Source organism: Bubalus bubalis, chromosome 16, assembly GCF_019923935.1.
Source record: "Bubalus bubalis isolate 160015118507 breed Murrah chromosome 16, NDDB_SH_1, whole genome shotgun sequence".
Lineage (NCBI taxonomy): Eukaryota > Metazoa > Chordata > Mammalia > Artiodactyla > Bovidae > Bubalus > Bubalus bubalis.
The window spans coordinates 58,006,827-58,032,126 of NC_059172.1; the positions used below are offsets into that span (position 1 = coordinate 58,006,827).

Genomic DNA, 25,300 nt, shown 5'->3' on the forward strand with positions numbered 1-25,300 from the left:
TGTTGGAGTCATGGATGTATCCTCGCGACCACAACAGCGCTTGCTGCACAGTTGTTTGAGCATCTGGAAGGACGAAGAGAAAAACCCAATTGCCGGGTCAGAGGGGATGTAGTGGGCCCCGGAAGTGTGCGTGTTCCTGTTCTTAAGTCCTCCAAGATTCGAGACTCGCGCATGTCTGCCCAGCACTTCCAAACACACCGTCACTTCCGGTCCTGGCCCCGCCCTCCAGCTCGCCGCTGTTCCGTTTCGCGTTCAATAATTTTGTCCCCAGCCCCGACCCGTCTCCCTCCGCTGCCATGGCGGCAGCTCCACCGCTCTCCAAGGCTGAGTACCTGAAGCGATACTTGTCTGGGGCAGATGGCGGCGTCGACGGGGGCCCTGAGTCCGGCCGCAAGCGTCGCAAAAAGCGGCCGAAGCCTAGCGGGGCCGGCGGCAAGGGGTGAGTTGGCCCTGGCAGGGTGGGGTCCGCGCGGCCCGCCGCCCCTCACCTTCCAGCTCCGCCCTCGGCCCGGCTCTTGCCGGGCTCCTCGCCGGCGGCCCCGGCGGCCCCGCGCCCCTGACTGCTCGCCTGACCCTGCCTGTGCTCAGAGCCCTCTCAGGCCGCTGCTCGCGCCCCTGGGCAGTATCTCCAGTGTGTTCAGGCCGGGTTGTAACTTGTATTAGTCTTTTCCCGCCTTTGTAGCGTTCCGTTCTCCCGCAGAGAGTGAATAGTGTATCCTGAGAATAAAGGTGAAACGAATTCAAAGGCTCTGTGCCGGTATATTAGCGGCCCAGAACCTGCCCGTGCGGGTTCTCCTAAGCCAAGGACTCGGGTCGTGACCTGTGCTCACTTCCTGTTACTCTTGGTACTACTAACAGTAACAACTAACGTTTATACCGTTGTTGTCATGTGCCTGGTAACATTGTAAGTACTTTAGACATGATTTTATTTAAGAGTCATAACCGTGTTAAGAAGTAGATATTTTTGCTATCTCCACTTTTCAAACGAGAAAACTTATGTGGCCCCGTGTACTGGGTTGAGTACTGTCCCTCCCCTCCAAACCAGAACTTTAGCATGGGACACTATTTAGAAGTAGGGTCTTTGCAGATATAATTAGTTAAGCTGTCCAGTATAAACTGGTGTCCTTTTAAGAAAAGAGAAATTTGGATACAGAAACAGGCTTAGAGGGAAAACTTCCCAGGTGAAGATGGGAGGCTGAGGCTGGACTGGATTTATGCAGCTGACAGAGGCTACCAGAAGTTGGAAGAGTCAAGGAAAGATCTTTCCCTGGAGCCTTTCTTGGTGGACATTGCCTTGCACACACTTTGATTTCAGACTTGAAGTCTCCAGAACTGTGAAGGAATACATTTCTGTTGTTTTAACCCACTCGGTTTGTGGTCCTTTGTTAGGCAGCTCTAAGAAACTAATATACCCTGTAAAGTCAAATAGTTCCCAAGAACTAACCGGTTTAGATCGTTAACTCTTTGGGTGTTGCGTTATTCTTGCTGTCTTCTGACCCCTCTGACTTGTGTGGGTTTCCTGGAGGCAGTGCCTTGTAGTGACATTGTCTTGAGCTTCGAAGTGACATTGATCGGTCTTTCAGTCCTAGCTGTGCCACTTCATGAGCTGTGTGGCCTTGGACAAGGTACTTCATCTCTCTAAGCCTCAGTTTTTTCATCTTTAAAGTCAGAGTAATATTGAATTATATCACTTCTATTAAATGGTTGTTGTGATTAGTCATCTGGCTTTTCAAATGATAACTGTTAATAATAACGGTTTACATCATGGCAGTCATTATTCTTTGGACTCATCCATAGTTGATCCATGTAACAAACATTTATTGGGTACTTCCTCTATCACAGTGAGGATATCACTGTGAATGAGATATCATTGTCCCTACTCTGATGGAGCTTATAGTTTAATGGGGATACAGTCTTTAAACAACTAATTATGCAACTAGTTGATTTATTTCCAAGAATGTGTAACGGATTCTTAGTTGGGAGAGGTAAGGGGAGTAGTTTGTAAGGTCTGCTCAAGGAATTTATATATATGCTAGGATTTTAAGAATGACAAAGAGTTTCCCAGTAAAGAATAAGAAGAATAGGTTAGGCAGAGGGAAGGAACTAAATATGTGAAACTGATATGGAAAAGAATTTGGCTCATTCTAGGCATCAGAAGATGACTAGTCAGTAGTGAATTGAGGAGACAGTGGTGCGAGATGAAATTGGCCATATTGACAAAGAATGGACCATAGGATCTTACAGGATTTTGAACTTTAGTCTAAAACCGGAGATGAATGTTTGTAGGCTGTTATCCAAGAATGATTCTTCTTTTTTTGGTCTTTTGTTTTTCATTTTTAGAATGCGAATTGTGGATGATGACGTGAGCTGGACATCTATCTCAACCACTAAAGCAGAAAAGGAGGAAGAGGAAGATGATGGAGATTTGCCTGTGGTGTGTATCTTTTTGAGGCTCTGAGGACTTTGAAATGCAAGCCTGTTAATCTCGACTCCTAATGCAGCGTAGATAGTAAGGAGGAAAGTTAAGGTCAGAGAAGAGGTGACATTTTCCAGGAGCTATTTTAAAATAGTTTTCTTTGATGATGCCTATATACAGTCTTTGTATATGGAAGGCTCCATCTGCCTAGAAGTGGGAACTGATCACAGAGAGACAGGATTCCTCAGTGTCAGTGATAAAGAGTCATGATTAGAATTAGCCATGGTTCAATTTGTTGGAACTTACCTTAAAAACACTGTTCAGTTTCAATGAAAGGAAATTTTATTTACTTCTTTTATTTACTGATTCAACTAAGCTCTAAAATTGTATACGTTTGCCTAGGTATAGCAGATATGTAGGTTAATAGAATATAGTGTTTATACTTTAGAGGTCATACCCTTAGAATGGGAGACTGAATTTCAAATAATTTCAGCAATATGGTGAATGTCAGAGATATAGTTCACACACGTTATTGTTGTTTAGTCGCTAAGTTGTGTCTGACTCTTTTGTGACCTCATGGATTGTAGCCTGCCAGGCTTCTCTGTCCTCGGATTTCCCAGGCAAGAATACTGGAGTGGGTCTCCATTTCCTTCTCCAGGGATCTTCCTGGAGATTGAACTGTGTCTCCTGCATCACTTGCATTGCAGGTGGATTCTTTACCACCTGTGCCAATGGGGAAGCCCCTCACATACATGCCAAGTGCTCTTAGAACCTAATGGGCACATTTTTTAGCCCATGAAAATGGGAGATTCCTTGAAGGATGGAGATATCTGAATGGAGTTTTGAAGGATAAGTAAGAGCCAGGTGGTCAAAAACATAGGTAAATAAGTTAGCATTGGTATGGCCATGGGACTTTTGCTCAGAATTGCCGAGAAACAAGGTGGAAAGGAGATAATTACGTCTCTGAGCCATAATTTGCTCTTAGTAATGTGGAGCCTTTCTTCACAGGGCTTTTGTGAAGATGGAGTGAGATAATATAAGTAAAGCACAAAGCAGTGCTTTGCTCATAGTTGCAGGTCTGTCATGTGGAAAGAGGATCATTTGCATCGGAGGTCAGAACTTGGGTCGATAGAAAGAAGTTACAGGAAGGTAGATACGGGTCCAATACAACTAAGAACTTTCTAACCCCCAAATGCAGCGGACCGCCTTGTAACATGAGTTCCCTGTCAGTGAATTGGTTCTGTCAGGAGGGACTACATGAGTGATCATTTATCAAGGATACTGTAGGGAACATTCCAGATTTATTTGGGAATTTGGGTGATAGGAAATATGGTCTTATCCCTTAAAGAGTCTATGAGTCTTTATACATTTTAATGACTTCTTTTGGTGGGATCCTAGAAAAACTATCATTGTGATCTACAGTAAAGCTTTCATAAGGAGTCCAAATTCCTTAATGAATGATAAGTGTGACAGGAACCCTGCCTGTGTTTTTACCCTGAAGGAGTGGTAAACAGGTAAAAGGAGTTTAGCTTTTAGCTTTGAGTGGCAGTTGTTATACCAGGTGGGTTAATAAAAAGGTTTGTAATAAAATAAATGAACATCTGGAGGGAAATTGATGAGTCAGAGAAAGATCTATAATTAAACCATCCAGTGACATTCACATGTTTATGGAGCACATGTAACTGAGGACCACTATCTGTTTCTTCAGGGCTGTTTTGGGTCTTTGTGAGCCATGTATTGTTAGGAGTGGAATAGTCATAGCTTCAGGTTCTTCAGATAGCACTGCTACTTGGCTGGATCCTGTGGATTTCCTTAAAATGTTCTTCTCACTTCCCAGGTGGCTGAGTTTGTGGATGAGCGGCCAGAAGAGGTAAAGCAGATGGAAGCCTTTCGTTCCAGTGCTAAATGGAAGCTTCTGGGGAGTGAGTTCCAGTAACAGATAAATCTGAATTTCTCATTAATAGGGGAAGACTTTTTTTTTCTTTTTTCTAAAATTGAAGTATCATTGATTTACAATATTGTGTTCTAGGTATGTGACAAAGTCAGTTACGTGTATATATATTTTTTTAGATAATTTTTTATTTAAGTTATTCTAGGATATTGAATACAGTTCCCTGGCCTGTACAGTAATTCCTCATGGCTTATCTATTTTATGTATAGTGGTTTGTATATGTTAATCCCATACTCCTAAGTTATTCCTTCCCCCTTCCCCTTTGGTAATCATAAGTGTGTTTTCTGTGTCTGTGTTTCTGTTCTGTATATGTGTTATTTCTGTTCCGTATATGTGTTACAATTTGTGTTATTTTTTAGTTTCTACATGTAAATTCTGTCATATAATATTTATCTTTCTGTCTGACTTCGCTTAGTATAATATTCTCTAGGTCCATCCATGTTGCTACAAATGGCAATATCTCACTCTTTTTCATGGCTGAATAATATTCGTGTGTGTGTGTGTATCCCACAACTTCTTAAACCAAAAATTGTGTCTTGCTGGGCACTTGAGTTGTTTCCATGTCTTGGCTATAGAAATGGTGCTGCCGTAAACATTGGGATGCATATATCTTTTTAAATTAGTGTTTTTATTTTTCCCATTGGACCACCAGCAAATTCCCTTGGTAGACTTTTTGATGATAACCATTCTAACAGGTGTGAGGTGATAACCTCATTGTGGTTTTGATTTATATTTCTTTAATAATTAGCAATGTTGAGCATCTTTTCATGTGCCTGTTAGCCATATGTATGTCTTCTTTGGAATTATGTCTGTTTAAGTCTTCTGCCCATTTTTTGATTGGGTTGGGTTTTATTTTTTGTTGGTTGCTTCATTTGCAGATATTTCCTCCCATTCCATAAGCTTGTCTTTTATTTTGTTGATAGTTTCCTTTGCTGTGCAAAAGCTTTTAGTGTAATTAGGTCCCATTTGTTTATTTGTGCTTTTATTTCTTTTGCCTAAGGAAACTGAGCCAAGAAAATACTGTTATGATTTATGTCAAAGAATGTTCCACCTATATTTAATCTTACTAGTTTTGTAGTTTTAGGGCTTATATTTAGGTTTTTGAACCATTTGAGTTTATTTTTATATATGGTGTGAGGGAATGTTTTAATTTTATTGTTCTGCGTGCATGTCCAGTTTTCTCAGCACCACCTATTGAAGAGGCTGTCTTTTCTCCATTATATATTCTTGCCTCCTTTGTCATAGATTAATGGACCATAGGTATATGGGTTTATCTCTGGCTCTCTATTCTGTCCCATTGATCTATATTCCTCTTTTTGTGCCAGGACCATGCTGTTTTGATCATTATAGCTTTGTAGTATAGTCTGAAGTCTGGGAGGGTTATACCTCCAGCTTTTTATAAATATCATGGGATTTATCAACCATGTGGATTAGATTTACTGTCAGGTACTTCCCAGGTGACGCAAGTGGTAAAAAACCCTCCTGCCATGCAGGAAACAGAAGAGATGCAGGTTTGATCCCTGGGCCAGGAAGAAAGATCCCCTGGACGAGAGGCATGGCAATCCACTTCAGTATTCTTGCCTGGAGAATCCCATGGACAGAGGACCCTGGTGGGCTACAGTCCATAGGGTTGCAAAGAGTCGGACATGACTGAAACAACTTAACTCGCATGTATACACCCTACAGATATCATTACTTTTCTTTGAGGGGTGGATTCTGGTCAGAGGAGCCTATTCTCCAAAGTAAAGGAGGTGACTTGTTTAATTCACCCATTAACAAATATTCATTGAATCCCACCCAACTTTTAGTTGTTTATATTTGCTTAGGGAGCTCTGTGGTAAGAGATAGAAGGAGAAGAGAAACTGGATTTTGTCACTCTCTGGATTTGCTATAAACGTTTCATTCTGTTATGTCTTTGAATATCAAAAGTCTCAAACTGTTTCCATTTTAAAGATTGTTTGTGGACTCTGGAGTCAGACAGATCTGGGTTTGGATTTTCATTTCACCACTTTCTAACAGTATGATTTTGGCAAATTACTTAGATTTTCTGAGTATCAGCTTCTTTATAATAAGAGGAGAACAATATTTATCTCCTAAGCTGCTTGTGTGAATTAAATGAAATAATCTGTATAGACATGGGCATGTAGCAGGTGATCGGTAAAGTGCTGATCCTTCTTTCTTTCTGGTGCTCTTGCTGCTTTTAATAAGGAGCACAATGGCATGGATTAAATAGCCCACAGGATTTCATTTTGATGTGGCACGGAATTACTCAGTTTGCCTTTTGAGAGAGGAGTGGGTGCAAACTGTGAATTGCCTAAGTTAGATATCAGTGGGAGCTTCTCATGGAGAATTCCATACAAATAAGGTTTGGGGAAGAGCTTTGGATTGGGATTAGAAGGTCGGGGTTCTAGCCTGTCTCTTCATTTTAGTAGCAGTGACCCCTAGGTAGGAAACCACTTAGCTTCTTAGGGTCTCTGTTTTCATGTCTGTAAAACAAGGATACCTGCCCTGCTTACCTAACAAGATACAACATGAAAACTACATTTAAAGTGCCTTGCAGATTTATGACCTGTTAGGCAAATGGAGTGGTTTTTCTTAGGATATTCATGAGTGCTACTTTACTGCCCTGAAGTAGCTGTGCATACCTTTTGGGCTTTCTTAGTAGTTTTGAGATGTATCCTGCTGGAGTGTTTTTTGAAACTTTGGTTATAGGGATAACAGAGCATTTGTGGGAATCTGATTGTTTGCTATTTGTGTTTAGGCCGCAGTGAAGATATACCCTCACACAGACAGTTCTGTCATGACACCCCAGATTCATCTCCTCCTAGGAAGGTTCGTCACGACACCCCGGATCCATCTCCTCCTAGAAGGGTTCGTCATGACACTCCAGATCCATCTCCTCCTCGAAGGGTTCGTCATGACACTCCAGATCCATCTCCTCCTAGGAAGGTTCGTCATGACACCCCGGATTCATCTCCTCCTAGGAAGGTTCGTCATGACACCCCGGATTCATCTCCTCCTAGGAAGGCCCGTCATGACACCCCGGATTCATCTCCTCCTAGGAAGATTCGTCATGGCACTCTGGATTCTGCTCCTCCTAGGAAGGTTCGTCATGATACCCCAGATCCATCTCCTCCTAGGAGGACCCGTCATGACACCCCAGATTCATCTCCTCCTAGGAGGACCTACCACAGTTCCTCAGATCTCTCTCCCGCCAGAAGGGCCCGTAATTGCTCCCCTGACACAGCTCAACCTAGAAGGACTCTTGACTCTGTGGATAGATCACAGCTCAGGAGGGCCCATCATAATTCCAGTGACTTGGCTGCTTATGTTCCTCACTCACTGCCCAGAACCAAAAGCAGTGAAGCCCCAGAAAGCTCTAGCAAAACTTCTCCACATTGGAAGGGGCCAGGACCTTCTCATCCATCACTCCCAAAGAATAGCAAATATGAGTATGACTCAGACCTCTCTCCTTTACGAAAAAAGAAGGCTACATCCCATGTTAGAAGTAAGCAGCATGATTCTAAAGGTGAGCATTTGTCCGTGAGAGGGACCTGTTCCCAGAGTGCTTTCTTTTGGATCTTTTAGTTGCTGTATTTGTGGTCTTTAGAAATGAGAATGGAGCTTTGGAGTTTTAAAAACTGGAGGGAAATAGTGAGAGGTTGGGCTGAGGAGAGTTAAAAATTAACAGTAGTAAGGTAGAAGTTTTTATATATATTTTTTGTTCATTCTCCCCACCTCATGAAAATACTACATGTTTGTTGCAGAAACTTTGGAATGTATAGAAACGTAGAAAAAGATCACACAAAATTCTGTCCAGTCAGAGGCAGTCTCTCTCTTGTAGCCAATGTTCTTTTAGTCTTTTTTTCTAATCATTTTTGATGTAGTTGAGACGTGTCTAGGCAGTAAGTAAATATTGCATGTGTAATCTTGCTTGCTTTTTTCACTTAGCATTATCTTTCCTGAGTCATAAAATATCTCTTTGTTAATATAATTTTTGTTGGTGTTCCATTAACCATTCCCCTAATATTGCATATTTTAGGTTATTTCTAAACCTTTTCCTCTGTAATTCTATAATGAACATCCTTATACATAAACAGTTGCTCTGTTCTGGATTATTTTTGTATCTATTTCTAGATAGACTTCCTGGGAATTGAAGTGCTTTTAGATACGTTTCCTAGGGAACAAAGTAGAAATTTATTTACTGGCTCAGGGGGGTTCTTTGCTTATAGGACTGTTGATAACGTATTGCAGATTGCCTTTGGGGGAGGTGATTTGTGATGCCTATGTCTACAGCTCACCTGTGCAATGAAATTTGTTTGCTCCATCTTTTGTCCCTAGGTACTGCTTTAATTTTTAATTCAAATACATTGTTATGTTTTAGTCAAAAGACATCAGAATATATTCTCTGTGTGTGTGTTAGTCACTCACTTGTGTTTGACTCTTTCTGACTGTAGTCCACCAGGCTCCTCTGTCCATGAATTCTCCAGAAGAATACTGGAGTGAGTTGCCATTTCCTCCTCCAGGGGATCTTCCTGACCCAGGGATCAGACCTGGGTCTCCTGCATTTGGGCAGATTCTTTACCATCTGAGGCACCAGGAAAACCCAGAATATATTCTAGGTCATCTTAACTTGCTAGAGCTTCCTGGGTAGCTCAGATAGTAAAAGAATCTGCCTGCAATGTGGAATACCTGGGTTCAATCCCTGGATCAGGACAATCCCTTGGAAAAGGGAATGGGAACCCACTCCAGTATTCTTGCCTGGAAAATTCCATGGAAGAGGAGCCTGGAGGACCACAGTCCATGGGGTTGCAACGAGTTGGATACGATTGAGCGACTGACAACGCCACTGAGCCCTGAGTTCAGTTTGTTTTGGCCACTCTATGTGTGGATAAATATGGCACAGATGAGAATGGTGAGATGTCTTGTGCTAGTCGCAGTAACTGGTAACTTGGGAATAGAACCCCACCCATTGGTTTTAAAAGTTATCTCTGACTTTGCTCTTCTCCCTTGTCATGTATACTTATGTTTAGGTTAGTGATAGTTCCTCACAAGAGGACTAAATGAATGTTGAACATTAGCCTGGTACATTCTTTTTTAGATTTTGCCAAGGGGATTAAAATCTTTACTCTTCAATTTCTAGGCTCTTCCCCCACCCATAGGAAACATCACACTTTGGACTCTTCTTCCTACCCAGGTGACAGTAGGAAAACCTCTGATTCAGATCTTTCTCCTCCACGGCACAAACAGAGTTCAGGGCCCCAGGATTCCGACTCCGATCTGTCACCTCCGCGGAATAGACCTAGGCATCGGAGCTCTGATTCTGACCTCTCTCCACCAAGGAGAAAGCAGAGGGCCAAATCTTCTGATTCTGATCTGTCTCCACCTCGAAGGAGTCAGCCTCTGGGAAAGAAGGTAAGAACTTTCAGGAGCCATGTCTTAGTTTAGAGTAACTCATTTTCTAGCTCTGTACAGGTCTCAGAGATCAAGCCAGAGAAATCTAGCTCACAGGACCTCTAGAGCTCTTTTCTTCTCTCTGAAGGCAAGACTGTCTAACTCAACCCAGGGGAACTTGCAAGTAGCAGATTTCCTAAATAGCATCTGCCTTTATGTTCTCTCAGTTCCACAAATCTCATTTTAATAGTTTAAACAAAACTTCCTATTTCTTATGAACAAATTGAGAATGTAGTTTACAGAGTGGAGTTAGGAGCACGAACTTTGTGTCAAACAGATCACACATGGAATTCTACTTCTTATGTGAGATTTGAGCAAGATACATAATATCTCTAAACCTCAGCTTCTTCATCTTTAAAATGTAGATGATAGTAGTATATACTTCAGGTTCTTTTGAGAATTAAATGCTGTAGTGTAAGTAAAACTCTTAGCCCAGGGCCTGGGACAAAGTAAGCATTTAGTGTAAGCCATTTGGACTGTAGGTCTCTGTATCCAGAGCTTAAAGAGAGGCATTTAAAATATAAAACGACTTTAAAAATCTTATCGCCTGGGAAGTAAGTATTTTGTATTATTTTAAATCTGCGATGAAGGCTGAATTAACAACATCCACATGAACCCCAAGTACTTGTGTTATAAAGAATACCACTACTAGTACAGAAATGTTATTCCAAAAACAGAAAAAGAGAAAAAAAAGAAATGTTATTCCAGTGAGTTGGTTAAGAAAGAGCCTGTGATGTGCATGTTACCTCCAACACAGACTTTTCAGGTAAGTCTCCTCTGTAGTCTATGTGGTCCTGGTAGGGTGGAACAGTCAGTCCCTAACCCCGGGATGTGGGGAGTGGAGTGAGGTCAGTGTTTCAACTGGACCCAGTGACATTTTTATGTATCTGCTTAGTCCATGGACAATTTAATATTAATCAGATTTAGCACATTGCTTTTTTTTTGACCATGTCACATGGTATGCAGGATCTTTATTCAGTTCCCCAACCAAGGATTGAAAACCACTGGACTTCCAGGGAAGTACCTAGCACATTGCTTAAGGATATTAGGATATAAAAATTTATATACATTGATTGCGGGGTGGTTTGTTATTTTGATACAGGGTGGGTTTTAGTAAAAAGTTTGGATTTGGTCATATCTTGTCATTATCCTGAAATATAGCCACAATTTCAGGTTTGAAATTGATAGGTTTGCTTGACTTTGTGATTTAAATGGAATATTTTATCAGTGTTGATTCAGCTGAAATATTCAGCTCTACTGAAGGGCTCAGAGCTTGATAGAGGTTTCTGATCAGGTGACCTGAGAGTCTTCGTGTATGCAGTTTATATGCTAAAAAGTCAGAAATACAGATGCTTAGCCTGTCCTTTGGTTCACATGGTAAAGAATCTGCCTGCAGTGTAGGAGATCTGGGTTTGATCCCTGAGTGGGGAAGATTCCCTGGAGAAGGGAATGGCTACCCACTCCAGTATTCTTGCCTGGAGAATTCCATGGACAGAGGAACCAGGCAGGCTACAGTCCATGGGGTCACAAAGAGTTGGACACGACTGAACGACTAAAACTTTCACTTTTTACAGCCTTCCCTTTAGTAAATTGTTGGTTTGTGTTTCTGTTTGCTCTTAAACTTAACAGTACTGTTAATTTCCCATGAAATTCCGTTTTATTTCTTCTGTTTTGCCAATCCTGTGGTTGATAATGAGAATATAAGGTAGCGTTTTTGGTTTGGTAATTGCTGATCCTCAGACATAACTGTACACCCACGGAGCCTGTTGCCACATTGTCTCATTAATGTTGGATGCTCCCTTTTCCATTGCATAGGCTGCACACATGTATTCTGGGGCTAAAACTGGGTTGGTGTTAACTGACATACAGCGAGAGCAGCAGGAGCTCAAGAAACGGGACCAAGAGACCATGGCATTTGAAGGTAAAAATGTGAAAGTGCAGAGACCAATTGAGGCTTCTGTAGCTTTTACTTAAAAAAATAAACCAAAAAACTAATTTACCTGATATTTAAAATTTTTAATTGCTATCAAATTTCAAATCTGGTTTTCTGCTTTGTTTTAACTTCTCATTGGCTTCAAGTGGATCTTTTCCTTCTTAAAAAATGTTAGTTTTCAGAATCATCACCAGTATGCACTTAGATGTTGGTAAGGACTACTTGTGGTCTGGCTGTGAAAGTTCTTATCCTGCATCAGAGCCACTAACTGGTTGACTTCAGCTGTTAGAATGTGTTTCTGATTTTGACACCTTTTCGTTTATCTTTAAAAGTGTACTTTTCCTTTGCAGCTGAATTCCAACATGCTGAAACTGTATTTCGAGATAAGTCTGGTCGTAAGAGGAATTTGAAACTGGAACGTTTAGAGCAGAGGCGAAAAGCAGAGAAGGACTCGAAGAGAGAGGAGTTGTATGCCCAGTGGGGCAAAGGGTAAGAGAGCCACTGAAAGGAACACAAGACTGCAGTTACTGGAAGAAGTAATTTCTCTACTCTCCTGACCAATTAGTTCATTGTTTGCCTTTAAAGCTATTTTCAGGAATGGGAACTTCAGTGTGCTCAGTTTGCTTCCTACAATACTGACATATTTCACACTTCTGGTTGGTATTCTGGGAATTTTACCTTTTTCAGTATTTGCCCTGGACTGCTAGGAAGAGGAGGCTCTCCACGTGTAGCAGTATGGTCCTTCTCAGTGTAAGACTGGAGATGTTACACAGGATAGCAGACAGTCCTGGTTCTTTTTGTCCAGGCTTGCCCAGACCCGGCAGCAGCAACAAAATGTGGAGGATGCGATGAAGGAAATGCAAAAGCCTCTGGCCCGCTATATTGATGATGAAGATTTGGATCGGATGCTGAGAGAACAGGAAAGAGAGGGGGACCCCATGGCCAACTTTATCAAGAAGAATAAGGCCAAGGAGAACAAGAATAAGAAAGGTGAGCCTTCTGGGAATCATCAGAGATAGAGGTGATGTATGTGAAGAGAGAATCATTAGAATGATGATTCATAAATATGTGCAAAGAAGGCGTTCCTGTATAATTTCAAATTCTTTGTATTTGGGAATTTAAGTTGAACTTGATCAGAGATTTCTGTATAAAATTATTTTTTCCTCACTGCCATTCAGCTCTGAATTAAATTACATAGGTAACTAACTTCTCTCTCCTATCTTTAGTGAGACCTCGCTACAGTGGCCCTGCACCCCCTCCCAACAGATTCAATATCTGGCCAGGGTATCGCTGGGATGGAGTGGACAGGTAAGCCCAAGTATTTCCTACGGTTTTGTTTTCTCTTCCTTGTAACCCTAACCTTCCCTGACTGTTCTCAAATCATTACACTCTGCCTCATTCTCTGCTCTAATCACAAGGTTAGTGATGTGCAGTGTACTTGCTTCTGTTTCTCAAATCCCATTTCCCATGCTCATAGCACTCCTCCTCCTCCTCTTTTCCTTTTCAAAGCTTTTTAAAGCTCTGGGTAGATAACCGAGGTGGTCCAGATAGATACCTTTTTTTTGATGTTGGCCACTTCTGGTGATATTCTCTTAAGGTTTAGAGGGGATTGAGTGATGGGTGCTAGTCTGTAGCCTTCTGTATATTGTGTCTTTAAAATGTAGCCTTTGAACCTTTTCTTCACTGCCTAGGAGTGAGTCACTTGTAATGTCACACTGACCCCTACCACCTCACCTGTTCACCTACCCACGTCTGTGCCCACGCACACTTAACTTTCTGTATGCTATCATGGGTGAATTGTACAGGCCCCTGTCTGCAGTCAGTGCCTCTGCTTCCTGTGAGATTCCATCTCTTGCCTGCTGAAGGACATTGTTCTATCATGTAGCACAGTGACTCTCAAACTTTGTAATCTCAAGACCCCATTATACTCTTAAAGATTATTTAGGACTCCAGGAAGTTTTATGTGGGTTATGTCTATTAATATTTACCATATTAGAAATTAAGTAGTTTTAAAAGTATTTATTCTTTTTAAAAAGCCATTACAATAGCATAGTTACCCTGCTTTAAAAAAAAATAACTATATTTTCTGAATGAAAATGTGAGACGAATAGCTTTGATTTGCATTTTTGCAGCTCTCAGCTCTCATTAATGTCTGGGCTAATAGAATACATTGGGATTTAGTCTGTTGCACTATGTTTAGTTGAAATATATGAAGAAAATTCAACTTTATACACAGGTAGTTAGGAAAGGAAGGTGTATTAGAGTTTTTTTTAATACTCCACAAAAACTCAATAAGTTTCTTAAAGATTACTTATAATATGGAATCAGAAACCATATCAAAAATCTTTTCATTCTGTTAGATTAAAATTTATTGGTCTTTTTTCTACTTTGTACTTGTACTTCTACTTTTACTCATATGTGACTTTATAGCATCATCTGCTGTTCATTGTTTTTTTTTTTTTTCAGGCCTTTCAAATGTTGATATATTTCATGTACAATATCAGATAATGATTATATACTAACATTAACTTTGATCTCATCACAGAAAATCTTTAAATAAATAGAAGCTAAAAGAGTCCGTGGTAGTTTGTTACCATATTACCAAAGCTAAAGTTTTAAAAAATTCTAATTTATGCTCGAAAGCTCCAATTTGGTCATTAGCAACAACCCAGTATTACATCAGCCACTTTCCTTGAAGCAAAGGTCACTTCATACAATGGCTTTTTGTAGCTTCTACCAGATTTTGAACCTTGAGGATCGTGTCTTCTGTGAATATAGACAGTGTTACTTCTTCCTTTCCAATCCAGATGCCTTTTGTTTCTTTTTCTTGCCGGATTACACTAGGTAGAACTTCCAGTGCATATGTTGAGTAGAAGTAGTCAGAGCAGACATCTTTTACCTTATTGCTAACCTTAGGAGGAAAAAATTCAGTCTTTTCACCATTAAATTTTGTAAACTATAGTTTTGGTGGGGGGATACATTTCCTTTATTGAGTTGAGAAATTTCTATTCCCAGTTGGCTAAGAAAGGTCTTTTTTCAGGAATGTATGTTGGATTTTGTTCAAAATATATACTGATTTTCTTTTTGGTTTACTCTTTGACCCATGAATTACTTAGAAGTGTATTTTAGAATTCCAAACATTTAGACTAGTCTAGATATTTTATTTGGCACCCCACTCCAGTACTCTTGCCTGGAAAATCCCATGGACAGAGGAGCCTGCTAGGCTGCTGTCTATAGGGTCGCACAGAGTCGGACATGACTGAGCGACTTCACTTTCACTTTTCACCTTCATGCATTGGAGAAGGAAATGGCAACACACTCCAGTGTTCTTCCCTGGAGAATCCCAGGGATGGAGGAGCCTGGTGGGCTACCATCTATGGGGTTACACAGAGTCAGACACGACTGAAGCAACTTATTGAATTGAATTGAATTGAGATATCTTATTGATTTCCAATGTAATTCCATCGAGGTTAGAGAATATACTCTAATATTTTGAAATTAATGCTATAATATTTTGATCTTTTTAAATTTGTTAAGACATGTTTAGTCGCCCAGTATATGGTTTACCTCGGTGAATACCCCATTTGCACTTGAAGACAATGTGTATTTTGCAGTTGTTTGGGGGTAGTGTTTTGAAAAAGTATTTTATTCTATCTGTTTTGGAATAGTTTTATATATATAGAAAATTTGCAAACAGTTCTTGTACATGCCTTATCTAATTTTGTTACCATATTACCATGATACAGTAGTCCAATCTAGGAAACCAACATTAGCATATTATTAATGCACCAGATTTTATTTGGACTTCGTCAGTCTTCTATTTTCCTTTTCTGTTCAGAGATGCATTTCAGTATACTGTATTGTACTTAGTTGCCCTGTCTCCTCAGTCCCTTCAGCTCTGGACCAGTTGGTCAGTCTTTTTGCTTTTTGTAACCTTAACAGTTTTGTGGGGGTATTGTCAGGTATTTCTGTGAAACGTTACTCAAATTGAGTTTGTTGCATGTTTTTCTAATGGTTAGCCTGGACGTTACGGGTTTTTGCAAAGAATTCCACAGTGGTGAAATGTCCTTCTCATCATGTCATTTTAGGGGTTACGTGATACTCACATGACATCACTAGTAAAGTTAACCGGGATCACAAGGTTAAGGTAGTGAGTGTTTGCCAGGTTTCTCAACTTTAAAATTACTCTTCTTTTTCTTTTATACTCTCTTCTCTGGAAGTGAGTCGCTGAGTTCAGCTTATACTCAGAAGAACTATGGAAGGGTATCTCCATGTATTATTTAGATTTTTTCTGTAAGAAAGATCTGTTTCACCTCCCCATTTATTTGCTCAGTCATTTATTTATATTAGTATGGACTCATGTATATTTTCTATTATACTTTGTACTGTAATCTAGTGGAATGTTATTTATTTTGTTGCTTATGTTATCTTTTTTGTTCCATTCCTTGAGTACTGGAAATTCTGTCGGGTGTCCCTTTCTTTGTCCCTTTCACTGTTTCCTTTTTTAGGGTTCCTTTACTTCCTTGTATTTTCTCTGCCCCAGCCCTAAAGAATTGCCTTTTCTCTAAGAAACCCTGGCAGCTTTTAATGGAGAATGGTATTTGCAAACCAAGATATAACTGCTAGAATGCTTATTATTACTGGAGTGTCACTGCTTCTAGATCCTCTCAGCAAACAGAGCTTGGTAATGCATGTATAGTAGTCTGTATGTGTGTATACACACATATCTATAATTGTTTCTGTGTCCCTCTGGAGGTATGTTACATATATGCATATATAAATATGAGTTCATACTGATGTAACTGACTCTAACCAAGTATTACCTTTCTTTTTTCCTTACCTATAAATTCCCTCCCCAACATTGAGAAAGGGCCACCATCCACTATTCATTTTGCTCATACCAAGATGCACATAAAACAGTTTCAAAGTTGAGAAATTTGGAAATGAGAAACTCATTTACCATCTAAGCATGGATATATGTGTAGCTCTTCAATGTGTAGACATAAAGAATCAGTCCCCTCCCCCCCAGACATCCTGGGTAATTTTTTCTTTTATAATTTACTTATATTAGTGTTTACTCTTTTTGGTGTAAGTTCTATTGGATTTGACAAGCAAGTAGAGTCATTTATTCACCACCCTAGTACTGTATGGGATAGTTTCATCATTTTAAAATTTCCTGTGTAAGTCATCTTTTAGTTACTTATTCCTCCTCCACCAACCCCTTGTAATTTCTGCTCTTGTTTTCCATCCCTATAGTTTTATCTTTTCCAGAATGTTACATGAATGGAATCATATAGTATGTAACCTTTTGAGTCAGATTTTTTGAAAGGCAGCCGTGCTAACCACTGTACCACCAACGCTTGAATCAGACTTTTTGCACTTAGCAAAATGCATATACGATTCATCTACTCCTGGAGTTGGTGATGGACAGGGAGGCCTGGCGTTCTGCAATTCATGGGGTCGCAAAGGGCCAGACATGACTGAGCGACTGAACTGAACTGAACTGAACTGAACTGTGTTCTTGAATGAATCAGTACTTCATTCCTTGTTTATCACTGAGTAGTATTGCATTGTATGGGTATACCACAGTCTGTTTATTCCCCAGTTGAAGGACATCTTGGTTGCTCCCAGTTTTTAACGTGGATAAAGCTGCAATAAACATTTGTGTATGGCTTTTAATCTGGCTATAGTTTTCAGTTTACTTGGTTAAATACCCAACAATTGCTATTTTGTTTTGTTGAGATCATGTTCACTTTTATAAGACACTGCCAGTTGTCTTCTAAAGTGGCTATACCATTTTACATTACTGCAAAGGGTGGGGATTTCTGTTGCTCCATATCCTATCCGGAATTTGATATTGTCAGTGTTTTAGATTTTAGGTGTGTGGATTTAGTTTTGAACCTTAATTGCTTTGTTTTCCTTTTAGTTATACCTCTGCAATTTTTTTTTTTTTTTTTTAGTTGTAAGGATCACAATATATATCTTTAACTTATCATAGCCTACTGATAGTTATAATTGTTCTATTTCACATGAAATGTAAGAATCTTACAACACTGTATTTCCACTTAATCTGTTTTTGTTGCTGTTATTTTCATGTTGTTGTTCAGTCACTCAGTCGTGTCCGACTCCTTGCTACCCCATGGACTGCAGCACACCAGGCTTCCCTGTCCTTCACCCTCTCCCAGAGCTTGTTGAAACTTGCGTCCGTTGAGTCAGTGATGCCATCCAACCATCTCGTTCTCTGTCGTCCCCTTCTCCTCCTGCCTTCAGTCTTTCCCAGCATCAGGGTGTTTTCTAATGAGTCGGCTCTTCTCATCAGGTGGCCAAAGTATTGGAGCTTCTACTTCAACTTCAGTCCTTCTAATGAATTTTCAGGATTGATTTCCTTTAGGATTGACTGGTTTGATCTCCTTGCAGTCCAAGGGACTCTCAAATGTCTTCTCCAGCACCACAGCTCAAAAGCATCAATTCTTTGGCATTCAGCCTTCTATATGGTCTAACTCTCATATTCATACGTGACTGCTGGAAAAACCACAGCTTTGACTAGATGGACCTTTGTCGGCAAAGTAATGTCTCTGCTTTTTAATATGCTGTCTAGGTTGGTCATAGCTTTTCTTCCAAGGAGTAAGCGTCTTTTAATTTCATGGCTGCAGTCACCATCTGCAGTGATTTTTGAGCCCAAGAAAATAAAGTCGCATTGTTTCCATTGTTTCCCTGTCTGTTTGCTATGAAGTGATGGGACCAGATACCATGATCTTAAGTTTTTTGAATGTTGAGTTTTAAGCCAGCTTTTTCACTCTCCTCTTTTACCTTCATCAAGAGGCTCTTTAGTTCCTCTTCACTTTCTGCCATTATAGTGGTGTCATCTGCATATCTGAGATATTGATATTTCTCCCAGCAGTCTTGATTCTAGCTTGTGCTTCATCCAGCCCAGCATTTCGCATGATGTACTCTGCATAGAAGTGAAATAAGCAGGGTGACAATATACAGCCTTGGTGTACTCCTTTCCCTATTTGAAACCAGTCTGTTGTTCCAATTCCGGTTCTAACTGTTGCTTCTTGCCCTTCATACAGATTCTCAGGAGGCAGGTAAGGTGGTCTGGTATTCCCATCTCTTGAAGAATTTTCCACAGTTTGTTGAGATCCACACAGTCAGAGGCTTTGGCGTAGTCAATAAAGCAGAAATAGATGTTTTTCTGGAACTCTCTTGGTTTTTCTATGGTCCAGTGGATGTTGGTGATTTGATCTCTGGTTCCTCTGCCTTTTATAAATCCAGCTTGAACATCTGGAAGTTCTCGGTTCATGTACTGTTAAAGCCTTGCTTGGAGAATTTTCAACATTACTTTGCTAGTGTGTGAGATGAGTGCAATTGTACGGTACTTTGAACATTCTTTGGCATTGCCTTTCTATGGGATTGGAATGAAAATGGACCTTTTCCAGTCCTGTGGCCACTGCTGAGTTTTCCATATTTGCTGGCATATTGAGTGCAGCATTTTTACGGCATCATCTTTTAGAATTTTAAGTAACTCAACTGGAATTCCATCACCTCCACTAGCCTTGTTCGTAGTGATGCTTCCCAAGGCTCACTTGACTTCACATTCCAGGACGTCTGGCGCTAGGTGAGTGATCACACAATCATGGTTATTTGGGTCATGAAGATCTTTTTTGTACAGTTCTTCTGTGTATTCTTTCCACCTCTTCTTAGTATCTTCTGCTTCTTTTAGGTCCATACCATTTCTGTCCTTTATTGTGCCCATCTTTGCATGAAATGTTCCCTTGGTATCTCTAATTTTCTTGACGAGGTCTCTGGGCTTTCCCATTCTGTTGTTTTCCTCTATTTCTTTGCTTTGTTCACTGAGGAAGGCTTTCTTATCTCTCCTTGCTGTTCTTTGAAACTGTGCATACAAAATACATATTTTCATACATATTACTTAAAAAATATAATACATCCCATAATAACAGTGGTAAAATTTTTACTTTGTAGTTGTGTATTTTTAAAGAAACTAAGAAAACCAAAGAAAAAAATTGTAGTTGTTAGTATTTACTCATATAATTACCGTTTCTGGTGTTCTTCTTTTTTTGTTAAAGAAATTAGGAAATTTTAATATTCCTTCAGTGCAGATCCATTGGCAACACATACAGTTTTGTTGAAATGAAAATGTCTTTACTTCACCTTTATCTTTTAAAAGCTTTGATTTTGGAATAGTCTTGGACTCAGAAAAACCTGAAAAAAAATATTAGTGTACCCTTCAGCCAATTTCTCCCAATGATAACATCTTATATAACCATAGTAACATTATCAAAGCCAGGAGTTGGCATTGGCATAGTTCTGTTAATTAAATCAGAGAACTTTTTCTCACCTTCGTTTCTGAAGGATTGTTTCACTAGCAGTATTGGAGGAGATTATTGAGAGGATGTGACCATTGGTTGACCCTTAAACTGGACCCAGGCAGTTGGAGGCCCTTGTCTCTCACCGTCCTTGGAATGTGCATCATGCCTATTCTTCCCATCTGCAGCTTTTTCAAGGACACAGCCTTGAGAGAGGAGGGTGTTGAGATCATCTGGACTGAATAGGTGACTGTACCCATAAGGGCTCTCTATAAACATTTAACGTTCTGAGAGGCAGGTGCAGAGATCTGTTTTTTTGTGGGGTTGCCCAAGACAAAAAACCTTTTATGTAAATTCCCTTGCTTATTAAACCTGTCACCTGCCAATCTGGGCTGGTCTGCCTCTTTCTTTGATCTTTCCTTGTCCTCCGTGTATGGGAGCTAATTTCAGATTACACCCAGGAAACTTCTGAGGTTTCAAACCAACACATGGAACTCTGGATTGACAGTTCCAGACTTCAGTGACAGCTCTTTAAAGATCTTTCATCACTTTCTGGCCACCATTGTTTCCAATTGGAAGTCAGTTTGTTTCATTGTCCCACTCCCCCCAACCTCAACATACACACATTATAATATATTGGTTGTCTCCAGCAGCTTTCAAATTTTTCTTCTGGTCTTTGGTTTTCAGCAGTTTGATTGTGATGTATCTACATATGGTTTTTCTTTGTGTTGATCCTTTTTTGAGTTTGTTGAGCTTTTTGGATTTATGAGTCCATATTTTTCACATTTGGCTATTTTTTTGCCCAGTTATTATTTTTTTAAAACCACTTTCCCTTCTCCAATTTTACTATTTCCAGTATTTGATATTATACCACAGTTGTCTGAAGTCCTGCTCATTTTTTTATCATGATTTTCCTCTCTGTTCTTAAGATGAAATAATTTCTATTGATCTCATTTCAAGTTGATTGACTCATCTGCCATCTTTAGCTTATTAGACTGATACACTGAAGTTTTTGTTTCAGCTAGTTTATTATATTTTTCAACTCTAGAATTCCCATTTGACATATTTCTCTGCTGAGATTTCCTACCTATTCATTCATTGTGAATCAATTTATTTTCCCTTGAGAATATTTATAATTGGTGCTTTGAAGTCCTATCTGCTAATTGCAACATGTGGGTTATCTCAGCATTGGTTTCTATTCATAGTTTTTCTTGAGTTTGATCACATTTTACTGTTTCTTTACATATCTGGTCATTTAAAAATGCTATACTGGACATTATACGTTGTGGAGACTTTGAATTCTAATAATTCCTTTGAGGTGTGTTGATTTTTATTTCAGTAGACAGTTAACTTGATTGTATTTGAACTCTAAACACTTATCTCCTTTGTAGTGGGCAGCAACTGAATTCCTGCTCAGTTCTTTTAGTTTCTAGCTGCTGCTTTTTCAGTGGGCCCATTGGGGTTTCCCCTGAACAAGCACAGGTAAGCAGTTAGCCAAAAATTTGGGTGCAGTTTGTATATAGATTTGGGGGTTCTTCCCTTCTGAAGCTTCTTCCCGTTCAGTGTTTTGTCCCTGATTTTTTGGCTGCTCTGCCCACTTTGCACTCATACCTAAAGCCAGCAAGCCTGTGGCCTTCTGCCTGCATGAGCTGTGCAGTTTGGGAAGTGCCCTCCAGCAAAAAGCTTCACAAATCTCTTCCCACAGTAAACTCCCACTCAAGTTCTGCCTGCTTTTGGTCACTCATGCCTTCAAATATTTCACATACTGTATTTTGTCCAGATTTTATAATTGTTCCCTGAGAGTAGGTTAGTTTGCTTGAGTTCTCTGCCATGATTGGAATCTATTGTGCTGCTGTATGTGGGCCTAAGGCATTAACTTCTGTCCCTCAAGCTGCCATCTAAGTCCAGAGCTCTAGTTCCTGATATTGGCAGGTATTGTCAGGTTGGCTGTGGCTTCAGGTTTATTGCCTGCTTTGGTTTTCAGGATATTGTATGTCAGCTCTTTGGTAGCAGGATTTTTCAGAATACTCATTTGCTGTATGGCCAGAAGTAGATCTTTTTATAGCCACAACCCTAAAGATATTCCCTGCCATATCGAGTTCTTTCTTTTCTCTATTTTTTTCAAATTTCTGGACCCCAAACTTAGAACTCTCCTTGACCTGGTTTTTTACTGGTATAATTTGTCTCCATCTCTCACTGTAGTTTTCCTACATTTTTCATATTTTCTCCTAGAGTTTTCCTTTTTAGTTTCCTTTCTCATCCTTGCTTTATTTCTGATTATTAATTCTTTCATTGCCTTTTCTACTCTTGTCTATTTTTGGCAAGTGAATATTTCTAGAATAAATCTATAGTATGTTATAGTTAGAAAAACCCAAAAGGTCAGTTAATCTAACAACATTATTTAAAGAGAAACTGAGCCTCTGATAAATTTCACAACTTACTTAGAGTTTTCAGCTCACCTGAAAAAGCTTGAACAAGACCTGGGACATCTGATTCTTTAGTCTAAAGCTCTTTCCACTGTAAGTTCTTTTGCACTTTGCTTTTTTGGTTCTATTTAGGGTTTGGTTTGTTATTCATAGGACCTTTGTATGATCATAGTAGTGTTGATTCTCTTAAGCACTTATTCCTCAGGCAAGAAGCAGTGGTTTCCTTGGGCTCTAGACCACCACTCATGCTTCTAAGGTTGGAGATGATGCCATTCTTAAGAAGCTTCACTTCTTACTGAGCCTTTCATTACTCACCCAACTCATCCCTTAGGTAAGGCCTGAAGAAAGGGGGAAACCTGTCATCCCTATCAGTTCAGTAACACTTAGCACAAGTTATAACATAAGCAGCTGTGTACTAGGCGCCAGGGTCTCACAATTAGTAAAAGATGGTCCTGGAGCATGCCAACTCACTTTCTATCTACAGAAGAAGACAGACGAGTAAATAATTTCAGTGCTACTTGCTAAGTATTACTATAGAGTGTGTTCAAGGTGCCTTGGGAGCACAAAGGAAGAGTAGATTCAGCCCTCGGAGATTGTGATCAGGGAATGAATGCTACCTCGAGGAGGTGATACATGATACATGAGTGGGAGACCTGGGTTTGATCCCTGGTTTGGGAAGATCCCCTGGAGAAGGTAAAGGCTACCTACTCCAGTATTCTGGTCTGGAGAATTCCATGGACTGTATAGTCCATGGAGTCACAAAGAGTTGGACACGACTGAGTGACTTTCATTTCATTTTTCATTTCATATGTATATGTATAACTGATTCACTTTGTTATATACCTGAAACTAACACAACATTGTAAATCACTTATATGCCAGTGAAAAGTTTTTAAAAGAATTAATGCTTACTGTGTGAAATCTGAGCTTCGTATTCTGGCCTGTAGTGCTTATTATGTTGTGGCCTCTGCCTGCCTCTCTGACTTTGGCTCATGCTACTCTATTTGTACTTTAGCTCCAGCCATATAATTTGACTTTGGTTCCTTACATGTACCATCCCATTTCTTATTTTTGTGCCTTTGCTCTTGTTGCTTCTGCTGTGCTGTGTGCTGAAATGCCCTCCTAACCCTTCTGACTCTTTGCTTTACTCTGTCTTTTTAGACTTAGCATAAGGACCCCCTCCATGAAACCTTTCCTGATCATTCTTGTCCACCCCCCTTCCAAGCTGAGCAAGGTCCCCTTTCTGCTGCTTTGATACCCAGAGCATATTTCTACCATAACCTATGCCTTTTGTTTTAATTATTTGTTTAAATGTCAGTCTCCTCCACTAGTCTATGAGTGTATCAGGACAGGTGCTGTGTTATACTTGTTTTCATGACACAGTACCTAGTATAGTAAGAATTCACTAAATGTGTGTGTAGTGCATGGATAAAGTATAATATGTAGACATCAGCTGAGAGTGAGTTGGACCTTTAGAGAGTGGTAAATATTTGAAACAGTTGTCAAAATGAGAGGGGAAAGGCTCTGAACAAGGAGTAATAAAAGGTGGAGTATGTATTTTGTCTTTCTGATTCTGTTGCTTATGTCTTAAATATTTTCACTTTCCTTTTTCATTAGATTGTGATTTCATTAGATTGTTCATTAGATTGTGAGTTCTTTATTTCAAACGTACATGTTCAGTTCAGGATTCTGGCTGATCAGTATCTCTTGATTGCAGATCCAATGGATTTGAACAGAAGCGCTTTGCCAGGCTTGCCAGCAAGAAGGCGGTGGAGGAACTTGCCTACAAGTGGAGTGTTGAGGATATGTAACTTTTTTGAGGCTGTGGGAGTGACTGTGGGTTGTGGTAGTGGACATAGGGCAGCTGTTACAGACATTCAGCTGTAACAGTCGTCTATGCTAATAATCAGGGCCACCCAGACCGGCAACTTGTTGAATACCAATTTTGACTACAGAAGAATATTTGAGACGTAATATCCGGACGAAGGATCCATACATCTCAGGTGTGCTGACACTGCCGGATGCTGGCTTTCAGGGGAAGCGTTGATTTCTCTGTGTCCCAGGGCTTGTTCTTGGTTAGGGTATTTCTTTTTTAATAAACACACATTTATTTTTTTAAAATAATTTTCTTAATTGGATATTCTGTTTTGGGGAAGAATACAAGCTAGTATTGATCCCCCAGGGGTTTTGGGGATTGGTAGTTGGATTTTTCATTCATGTGGGAGGCAGGATGAATAATAACTTTCACAGTGATAGATCATTTCATTTAGAAGATAAGAATTGTTGCTAAACTAGACTTTGGAATGGACATGGATATTTGGAGACATGGTATCTGATAGAGGTAGTGTCACAGATTAGTGGGGAAGAGGTGGATAAATGGTGCTCAGAAAATTGGCTATTATATGGACAAAAATAAAGTTGGATATCTACCTTAAACCACATAAAGCAAAGACAGATTCCAAAGTGAATTTACCTAAATGAAAGGTAAAATACTAAGGCCAATAAGAAAAAAAATGGAGAATGTATTTGTGACTTTGGGATAAGGATAAATCTGTTAAGTTAGATCTCCAAATCATAATCCATAAGGTTTGATAACTTTGCCTAATTCATATTTAAATATTTCTAGTCACCAAATCACCCCGTAGTCAAAGCTAAAGATAGGTATATATTAGGAGAAAATATACCAATGTCTAAAACTGACAAAGGATTACATTTATTAGAGATTGAATATGGAAGGAACTACTGCAAATCGGAAAGAAAACACACAAAACAAGAATAGGCAAAGGATGTGAA

At 39.8% G+C, this 25,300-nt stretch overlaps 1 protein-coding gene across 2 annotated transcripts; it reads left to right on the top strand.

Moving 5' to 3' along the window:
• The first annotated feature begins 194 nt into the window (after positions 1 to 194).
• BUD13 (BUD13 homolog) lies at positions 195 to 24,631 on the top strand. 2 transcript variants are annotated; one of them, XM_006056888.2, is made up of 10 exons: positions 195 to 439; positions 2,341 to 2,434; positions 4,254 to 4,338; positions 7,129 to 7,896; positions 9,565 to 9,782; positions 11,637 to 11,742; positions 12,105 to 12,243; positions 12,560 to 12,744; positions 12,981 to 13,062; positions 24,225 to 24,631. In XM_006056888.2, exons 1-10 carry the CDS (start codon positions 297 to 299, stop codon positions 24,316 to 24,318), a joined length of 1,914 nt encoding a protein of 637 aa, XP_006056950.1. In that variant the 5' UTR covers positions 195 to 296; the 3' UTR covers positions 24,319 to 24,631. The 2 variants fall into 2 exon arrangements, with proteins under 2 accessions (XP_006056950.1, XP_006056948.1); XM_006056886.2 differs by having other exon boundaries at positions 197 to 439; positions 9,511 to 9,782.
• The last annotated feature ends 669 nt before the right edge of the window (positions 24,632 to 25,300 follow it).

Coding starts and splice junctions, on each gene's coding strand:
- BUD13 (XM_006056886.2), top strand. CDS start 297: ATGGCGGCAGCTCCACCGCTCTCCAAGGCTGAGTACCTGAAGCGATAC. Junction 4,339..7,128: donor TAAATGGAAGCTTCTGGGGA/GTGAGTTCCAGT, acceptor ATTTGTGTTTAG/GCCGCAGTGAAGATATACCC. Junction 12,745..12,980: donor GGAGAACAAGAATAAGAAAG/GTGAGCCTTCTG, acceptor TCCTATCTTTAG/TGAGACCTCGCTACAGTGGC.